This window comes from Scaptodrosophila lebanonensis, unplaced genomic scaffold, assembly GCF_003285725.1.
Source record: "Scaptodrosophila lebanonensis strain 11010-0011.00,11010-0021.00 unplaced genomic scaffold, SlebRS2 tig00000024-arrow-pilon, whole genome shotgun sequence".
Lineage (NCBI taxonomy): Eukaryota > Metazoa > Arthropoda > Insecta > Diptera > Drosophilidae > Scaptodrosophila > Scaptodrosophila lebanonensis.
The window spans coordinates 18,836,434-18,846,304 of record NW_022060538.1 but is presented as its reverse complement, the minus strand read 5'-3'; the positions used below and the strand labels follow the sequence as shown (position 1 = coordinate 18,846,304).

The following is a 9,871-nucleotide window of genomic DNA, read 5'->3' as shown; positions in this document are numbered from 1 at the left end:
ACTATAAAAACTATGCAAGTAAGATGCTGAGTTGGTTATTTTCTTCCTGCCAAAGAATAAGTTATTGCTCTCCCCTTAACAAACAACAGTTAAGCATTTACTAGACCTGGCCTGAAACTTTTGTGTTAAACTGAGAGTAAAATTGCATAGACCTGAAAAGCTCAAACTGTAAAATTAATCAAATAATCAATCAGCTGCTATCGTTAGTTCATTTGCAATGTGGCAACTAAATCCAAATGCATTCAGCTTATTTCAGGATCAACTGGGTTTTTCCTGGCAAATGTGTGTGAACTCCACTCTACAACTCTTTCCATGACTATAGCATGGAATATAATAAGAGTGGTCGCTAGACAAATGTGAAGACATCTGTGCAAACAGAAGCCCTCCTCATCATTCCCAAAGCATCTCTCTGTAGGCGATGATCATCTAGTCGATTCACATGTTACATATTTTTTAATACGTATCGTGTTCACTTCGAAAGCAACATGAGCCTGAAAATTATGACTGATCATAGCCACAGACATTTTCAAGTTGCACAGCTGCATTGAATAAGCCAAATGATATGCCATATGCCTACAAAATCTAATGAGTCTCAAGTCCAGCCAGGGCCAAGCAATCCCAGTTATTGCAGCACTTAACTGCCACTTCCGTCCAGGCTGTGGCCAGAGTTTCATTCATGGCTAGCAAGGAGATGATGATGATGCTGATGCTGATGCTAAAGCGTTCGTGGAGCCGGCAGCTCGTTTTGGGCTTTGATAAATGCGCATTTCGGGTATGTAAGTCAGTAGCCAGTTGTCGTCGTTGTCGTCCTCCTCATCCTCAAAATCGACCGACGCGTCGTAGTTACTGCGGCTTTTGGTGAATGTGAAAAATTATTATGCGTCGCCGCGGCTTTGAGCAACCGCCGCCAACTGCTACAGCCATACCCATAGCCATAGCCACCATAGCCGCCGACGCCGCAGCAGATTAAATAAATTCTGCCAGGCAGCGGCGGCATACGAGCGACTGGCCAGCAACAACAACAACAACAACAACATCAGCAGCAGCAGCAACAAGTTAAATCTCGGAACAATCCGCACTCGCGACTGCAAGAGCAAAAACTTGCAAACTCAATTCGCATTGGCCGACGCATGGTAGTTGGCTGGACGAGGGACGATAGTGGGGATTGGCGGCCGGCACGTAATCCCAGTTGCTCCATCAGTCTTGTTCGATCAATTGCACATGCGTACAGGTTCAACAGCCAGCCAGCTAGCCTCTCCACTCCACTCCACTCGGCCACTTGAATTGGAGTTGGTGGTGCATTTTGGCGGCTCTTTGAGACTGAGAAACTTGGCCATTTTCATTGTTTCCACTTGCTGACGTTTTTACTTGCCAAGTCAACGGCAACGGCAACGGCGATTCGCAAAGGATTATGTTTTATTTATGCGCCGCGCAGCGAACTTAACTTCAATAAATGTCCGGCAAATATGTGGAGCATGTGTTTCTTGGCAATTTTTGTCGTAAATTTTTATGTTTGATTCGTTTCAAGTGGCTTCGGCTCGTTTGGCTCGCAGGCAATTGCGGCCAAGACAAGCGATCTACTCTTATTATTATTGTTGGTGTTGTTGTTTTTGTTGTTATTATACTCCTCGTTGTTGTGGTTGTTGTTGTTGTTGTTGTTGTTGTGTGGTTGCCATTGTCGGCGGTTATGTTCTACATTTCGTCATATTATTCGCAGCATTATTGTCAACTCGCCAACTTGCCGCAATGACAGCCGGCAAAAAGTGACAGCAAGTCAGCCACAGAAGAACAAAAAAAACAAAAAAAACAAAAAAAAAACAAAACTGATAAAAGCCAGAAAAAACGCCAACAACAAGTTGACTTCCTTGGCATAACGGCGGCTCGGATCTAAGGCGACCAACTTGCACTTGCACTGTTCTGACGGTTTAGTTAAACGAACGTCTGATTATTCAATAAAAGGCCAGAAACGAATGTTGGCAAATGCTCGTTACTTTTGTTGCAAATGAAATGCCAATTTGTTGTTGTTCTTGTTGCTGTTGTTGTTGTTGTCATAGGCTCAATTGCAAAACGCAATTACGCCTACCAACTATCAAATAAACTACACTGCTCTACAGCCACTTTGTTACCATAAAGCCAGCTCTTAGCTTAGCGAATATTCTCAACAACTAGATCCCTTTTAGAAACTCATGCAACACCTCCACAAATGGCTATTACAGACTCCATTAGCGGTATAATAGAATACAATATAAAAATGTTAATACTCTTTTGCAGGCTTTGAAATGAATTTCTGAATGAAAGTCCACATAAACAGATTTGGTAAAACTTCTACCATCGCATCAAAGTAAATGAGCAAGCCCTTACAAGACGTGTTTAGTTCCGAATAATTAATGCCAAACTAGGAGATTCAATCTTTAAATACAAGAGGCTTTCCAAAGTAATCATTATTTGACTGATAACTGATAGAGAGGCATTCCCCTCCTTTTCCACTGTAAGCTGATTTATTGCGCTATTCAAGAATTGTCTTGATTTCGATGAACATGTTAACCTTCCAAAATTCGCAGCGAAGATGGAGTGAAAAATCGGCCAAAAACTTTATTGAAATTATGTGATTGGTATGGAATTAAATAACTCAAGATGAACGTTTTATCGTATTTTAATCGAACAATTGGGTGTGGTTCTTGGTTTGCTCCGCATATGTTAACTGATAACCAAAAATGTGGCTTATCGGTAGCCAGTTGTGAATGATTTTGTATTCCTATGAAAAAAACAGAGTTATGAGGATGTAAAAGCCATTCATAAAGCATCTTGAAGGTCAACCCAAGCAACAAACTAAAACACACATTCGACGTTCTTTTTGACTTCTCGTATCACTGCATGGAGTTCGATAGTCCCCAATGGTCAGGTTCAGTTAGCAAACGAAGCTTTAAAGGAGCTTTACAGCAAGGTACGAACAATTTGGCTAAAGCAATAATCTTTGAAGAAAATATTTATAGTATATATGTATTTATAAAATTTCAATCCAGAATTTCTTGATATATGTTTCTTCTTACTTCAGGTTCAAAATTTGTTTGCTAGCTCAGAGAATCGCTTCGATAAACTTTGGGACAATACAACTTATGATAATACCTATTGATGTGTAATTTTTGGCATGCCTTCTTTTCTTATTTTGAAAATACTAACACTAATAGCTCCACATCTTCATTAAGTTCGAAGAAATTTGTGTTGTTTAGTGCAAGTGCCAATGCTTATATAACCCAGTGCCATCTCTGTCCTTTCAGCCCAGACCAGTCCAATCGAGCTGAGCTCAGCTCAGCTCAGTCTGGCTCTGTGGAGTGCAGCGCCATTGCAGTCCCTCATGCATTCCCTCAAGCCAATTTAAATATGAAAACCCAATTATCGCTTGGTCATCAACCGACTGAGCCCTCAGCGGGTGCGCCGTACCGCCAATCGACGCCTGAGTGACGCTTGTGTCTGTAATTGACTGTGGTTTAATTATAAAACGCCTCTCGCAACTCTCCCGACTATATACGATTACACACACATATAGGAGTATGCAAAACCACAACGAGGCCACGCCCACTCATTGCCTGTCCACATTTCTGGGCGGCAATGGCGGCGGTGTCTGTTAATTTTACACTCGCACATTATGCATTATCAATACATTTTAAACTATTGTCAGTTGTTTTTGGCCATGTTACGATAATTTGCACCTGCAAGCGTGCAAACCATCCCACAAGCAACAACAGCAACAACAACAACTACTACTGCTACTACGATATCCTCGCTAGGAACAAAATGAACGACAGCAACTAAACTGAGTTTTGTGTTTTACCGCACAAATTTGTGCAAAAGCAATTATGATTTTGTCATTTTGTGGAGCTATCCAAAAGATACTCGGCACGACAGTTGTCAATTGTTGTTGCTGCTGTTGCTGTTGTTGTTGCTGTTTTTGCTCTCCAGTCGCTCTGTAAATGCAACTGCAACGCGTCGCAGATATTGCAAACATTTTTGACATTGGCATGTTGTAATGCATTTTGAGTTATCATGACTCTGGCACTGTCTCTGGATCTGGGACTGGGTTTGGGTTTGGGTCTGGGTCTGGCTCACGTTTTTCGTTATATGCCTTCGAGGTTTAAATGATTAGATTTGGAATATTCCATACTGTCGTTGTCATTGCTCGATGCCAATGTCCGGCTTCCGTCCAATTGTCAGCATGTTCAGTTTGCATTTTACGACAGTTGCATGTTTTCGGGATTCCCCGCACTCTCGTATTTTGGTGGCATTGCTTGGGTCAGAGGTAAAATGTTGCATTATCGAGTGTCATTACTTTTTAGTTGCATGCAATTAGCGTTGCTTTTGATTTGGCTCTCCACAATACTCGCACATGTCACACAACTAACTGAAATCTGTTTTAATTGGATGGCAAATTGATGCGAAGATACTCGTATAAGCATGTAAGTTGGCAAGCAATTCGAATATGAGATTCTGAAGCTAATTTCACTTCAGTTGTAAAAAGACAAGTTTGAAATACTTATGGAAAAGTATTATAAAAGAAAACTTAAAAGTTGCAAATCTAAAAAAAAAACAATATTATTTAATTGAGGCGTCTTTAATGGGGCAGACTGTGCACCTTGAGGTGCCTTTTCCATATTCTGATTGGACACTGCTGGACAGGAGATATTCCACTTTTGGATCCTTGCTTCGCTTTGGCAAAGCCTAGTCAGTTGAGCATCTGGACAAGATAAATGGAAAATAATTACTAGCCTCTTTCAATGAACAGAAAAGCAGAGCAGAGCAAACCAACAATTAGGTTGTGGAAAAAAAACAACACCAATGACAATCTAGAGGATCCATAACAATGGAAGATGTAAAGCCAAAGATTGCTAGAGAAGGCAAACAATTATGTTTTTCATGTTTTATCAACAGAGAGCAAAAAAGCAGCAAATGCATCAAAAACATTCCAGCAGAGGACTTACTTAAAAACTAAAAAGAAGCTAAGTTAAGCAAGAAGTTTCGTTTTTAAGTTTTTAATTCTTGCCCAATCTCTGTTGTTATTACCTGTTTTAAATGTATAGTTTTAAAGTATAGTTGCAGTCTGTATTGTCCGGCTCGAAAGAGAACTGTTGTTAATCACAACTAATAACAGACTAATTGTCCAGTATTTTTTTTTTTTTTTTTTTTAGCGCAACTTAATTCATATTCTTACACTTATCTATGTACACTTATAAAACGTCATAAAATAAAAACACAGAAACTATAACAACTCTTGATCACAGCTTATACATACAATAATAATGAAGGGCCAACTTGTTCAACATTTTTGTCTTTAAATATCGGTATCGGCCAGGGTAGGTTATTTAAATTAAAATGGTTCATTATTAAAATGAAACTTATTTAATATTTAACAACAAACTCATTCCTTATAAATTTTTCATTCGAAACTAAAGCTCTAGGCAGACAATTAATTGTATTAAAGCATTTCTACTAAGCGAAAGAAACTTGAAAAGTAATACACCACTTTACACTTTTACCTAAAAATATTAAGAAAACAAATAATAATTTCTTAACTTGTGTAAAAAGTTCCCTTATAGGAGGCATTTAAAACAGTTTAGTAATTAAGGAAGCGAAATTGAAAGCACATCTCTGTCAATCACAAGAAAATGATTTCCCACCATCCCATATCTAAATTAATATTGAATATAGGCAAGCTATTCAATGATGCTCCAAATTGCCTTTTTCCAAGCCAATAAATCTTATTTTGAATACCAAATCAGTGCCGTGTTGAACACATCCGAACAAACAATAAACCCGTCTAACCCCATCGAAGCCAAAGAAAAAAGTTATGACTTCTAATTACCAATGTTAATGTCGAGTCCTTGGGGCCCAGTGCGAATCTCAAATGTGTGCAAATACGAGTATGCACGGGGCTGGCTTGGCTATCCGTTTGACTGGCGACCGCGTGAGTTCCGGCGCAAGGGTTGGCCGGCGTGGTTAGTGCCTAGTCACCCTTTGAACCCCGAAGGTGAGGACTGAGACAGAGGCAGTCATAAAATTTCATAAACTTGCTTACGCAGCCAGTTGCGCAGACTAATTGACAAAGTGTTGAATTACATTTCCTGTTCCTCTGCAACAGACAGTTAGAAAGATAGAGAGATAGAGAGAGAGAGAGAGAGAAAGAGAGTCGTTCGAAAAATGCCTTCATGGGGTTGGACATTAAGTAAATTATTTTTAATATGTTTATAGACTGAGCCGAGCACAAATGTGCGTCTGTGTGTGCTTCATATTGTAATTATGTAATTTTCACATGTGATTTAATTACCGTAATGGGATTTGAGCTGAGCGAGAGACAATGTGTAATAAAACACTTAAAATGATGGATGGAACTGAACTGACTTGACTGCCTGCCTGCCTGCCGGGCTAACTGACTGACTGACTGACGACTCTGCCTCTGACTGACTCTGTCTTCCCTGCTCCTCTAGTCCTTTGTGGGCAACTCTAACTATTCGCAAACTTGAGCTCCCTTGGCTGCAGAAATCTGCAAGCAGCTGTCAAAATTCCCAGGCGCCTTTTAATTTGGCGCGTGCGGCAAATTGCGCCAATTTATTAAAAACGAAAACGAAATTACTCGTACCAGCTAGTTATAATTGTGTATAAAATAAAACGATTTTCAATGCTGCAACAAAAACAAAAACACCAGCAGCGATATTTGTTTGACATTTGTTGGAATTTTTTGGGCAAGAGAGCAAATTGCGTTTCGTCCTGTCAGTGTCAAAAGAATTTTGTGCGAGTTGCTTGCACTTAGTTGTGATTATTGTTGTGGTTGTTGTTGTTGTTGTTGTTGCTGCTGTTCTTGGTGTTATTATTCAGTTGTTTGGTTGGCTTGGCTTGGCTTTTCGTGTTCTCTAACAAATCGAAAGTCAAAAAAGTTAAATTATTCATAGGAAGCGAAAGCAATTTCAAAGCAAGCAACATACACGATAAACGCAGTCAAATTGCAATTAGCCTTTTGTTGTTGTTCCCAAGAAGGTGGCTTTTGTTGTTGTTGTAGTTGTTGTTGCTGCTGCTGGCATTGCACTTTGATGCATGCGTGTCAGACTGTAAGCCGTCAGTCAACGAATTTTCTTGGCGCAACTGACAGCAATTTTCCAGTTGTGAATTATGTGAAATTTTTCGCTATTCTGCAGCTAATGGAAATGATTGCCAGCTAAAACGCAATATACGCCCGCAGGCCCAGAGCCAAACCAAACCAAGGCGAGCCGAGTCGAGTCGAGTCGGTTTAGGCCTGGGCAGGGCGGGGCGGAGTGGTTCTGAGGGCGCGCTTAAATGCCGCTGTACTTGTTGTTGCCGTTGTTATTTACGGCTGTCAGTTGGCTTTAATTTAATTTTGCACACGAATTATAAATGAAAACAGCAGCACCAACAACAACAACAAACACAAAAATCATTGTAAATGTACAACAACAAACATTTAAAATAAAAATAAAATACAAGCAACATGGCCAAAAGGCGTGGCAGGGGGTTAGGCGTTGAACAAGCGCAAAGAAATGTAAACAATTCATTGAATTTGCAATTACACGCACATTTGGCACACATACACACACACACACACACATACACAAACACACTAACATGCTGACAAAAACAACAACAGCAACATCGAGGCGACTGACGACGATGCGTGTAATGCTCGTTGTCTGTTGTTTACATCCAGAAACAAACACACAGACGCACTCTCATTCTGTACCTGCATCGCTTTATATATACCACACGAGTATATACGTATATATAGAATGTATCACATACAGATACGCATCATATATTTGGCAAAAGGTGGGCGGGAAGGGGCGGCTGCGGGGGGGCCTTTTAATGTTTGCACACGTCATGACGCGCGATACGCTCCTGTAATCACAAACCAATTGGAAATGCGTTTTACCCAGCCATGTATGTGTGTGTGTGTGTGTGCGTGTGGGTGAAAATAAAAAATTTTATAAATAAATGAACATGAAATTTAAAAGCTTCTTCTTTCAATATAGAAAACACCCTGCAATGTAAAATCAGCAGTTCCATATTATTATTTTTTTCCAAACTTATTAAATATTTTAATCGTTTAATATGCACTTTTACATATCCATCCAATTAGAAAAAAAGAATTGCTAATATTGTGTTTTTTTTTTTCTTAATTCAAAACTGCTTTTATTATGTGCTTACGGGTTTAGGTGAGAATATTCCTTGGCTCGGCTCAGTCTATACATTTCCTTGGCATCTTGGTTCCTTGTATCCAAAGGGTAGAAAGGGTATATTAGGTTTGTGCAAAATATGTAACACAGAGAAGAAGGAATCATCTCCCACTCCATTAGGTATACATATACAGCCATAACCGTCTGCCAACTGTCCGTCTGTGTGGCTCCGGAAATGGCTGAGCACCCATTGACCAAACATGGTTTGGATTTTCCAAATACCAGACAAAACGAGTTTATTTTATTGTTTTGATTTTAGCCCCCCTCTCCCTCCCTCGCTAATATTTAAAGTATCATGAACCCACCGTTCTTATACATATGATATCAGCTTTATTGCACCGATATTAATGAAATCAGAAATAATTGTTGATGGCCAGAGAGAAATATTGTGCTTATGCTTGTGTCGATTGAAGTTAATTGTTTTGCTAAGAAATTTGTATTCTAAAGACATTTGATTTTCAACTTGAATAAAGTCAACAATTCTCTCAATATAATCAATTACATAACTACGGACAAGCGTCAACATTTGAGAATGCTTTGATATTTACTTACAGTATGTTTTTAAATTGAATTCTTTATTCAAAAAAAAGTAATTCATGTGTGAGAGAAAATTTCTTTGGTCGTTAAGTCTTCGAACAGGATGCATTATATATGGCATTTGGGTGTGTGTATGGGAATCCCTACGAATTATGATCGGGTATGCAAAAAGAACCACCTATTATATTAAAAATTAACCAATTCATTCAAAAAAAGTTTACTTTTTGCTTTTGCTACGCATATGAGCGATGAGGCAGATCCAAAGTCTGGGTTTGAGAAATTCATTTTGAACGCTGTTGTTGTTGTTGCCGTGGGTATTGTGTTTCTATTGGGTGGCATTTGTTTGCTGATTGGTGTCTGGAAGGTTAAATGAATGACAAATACACCCCGTTCATCACAAAATAACTACAAGTATATTGTTTTATCTCACATTTAAAGGACATCAAGATACTTGTTATAATGTCTACAGTAATTACCTTTCTGTATGTGATCTGGGTGCTGGTGTATTTATATTTTTTAGCAGCCGGCTTGCTCGTATTGTTGGGTGTTTTTATAGGTGAGTTGAAGCATTACTTTTTACCAAAGCTCTTTTTAAGACATTTTCACATTACAGTGTACAACTTTTACATGGGAATTATGCAGATATGCTATATCTGTGACATGGTAGAGCGATCACAACTAGATGAAAAACCAAGACGGACCCGAAAGCAAGACTGGTAATTCAAACATGTACAAGCTGGCGATAGAAATAAATATGAAGCTCCACCCTGACGCTCCATTCGCGATCACCAAAGCACTTGCACTTGATTATTAAATCTATTCTGAATACACCATAACAATGACAAAGTTGCAATTAGCGAGAGTAGGAACAGATACTATATTTCAGAGTCCCATTCGCCGTCACCTATTGATTCGGAGTTTCTCTTGCTGTATCTTGACAGTCTCTCTGCAGAAAAGAATTGAGCATTGCCACGCACACCTTCAGAGCTCAGTCCAGTAATAGGCCCAGCACATCAGCAATCTTACGCACCTTCCTAAAATTGTTCATGGACTTCTAGCCAACAATGCTTTTATGATTGTTTTTCAATTTTCATAAA

At 39.2% G+C, this 9,871-nt stretch overlaps 1 protein-coding gene across 2 annotated transcripts; it reads left to right on the top strand.

Annotated features, from left to right (window-relative positions):
• Positions 1–8,847: 8,847 nt before the first annotated feature.
• LOC115621659 lies at positions 8,848–9,570 on the top strand. 2 transcript variants are annotated; one of them, XM_030515365.1, is made up of 4 exons: positions 8,884–8,934; positions 8,991–9,138; positions 9,213–9,330; positions 9,388–9,570. In XM_030515365.1, the coding sequence occupies exons 1-4, from the start codon at positions 8,927–8,929 to the stop codon at positions 9,492–9,494; spliced, it is 381 nt and encodes a 126-aa protein (XP_030371225.1). In that variant the 5' UTR covers positions 8,884–8,926; the 3' UTR covers positions 9,495–9,570. The 2 variants fall into 2 exon arrangements, with proteins under 2 accessions (XP_030371226.1, XP_030371225.1); XM_030515366.1 differs by lacking the exon at positions 8,991–9,138 and having other exon boundaries at positions 8,848–8,934.
• Positions 9,571–9,871: the final 301 nt, after the last annotated feature.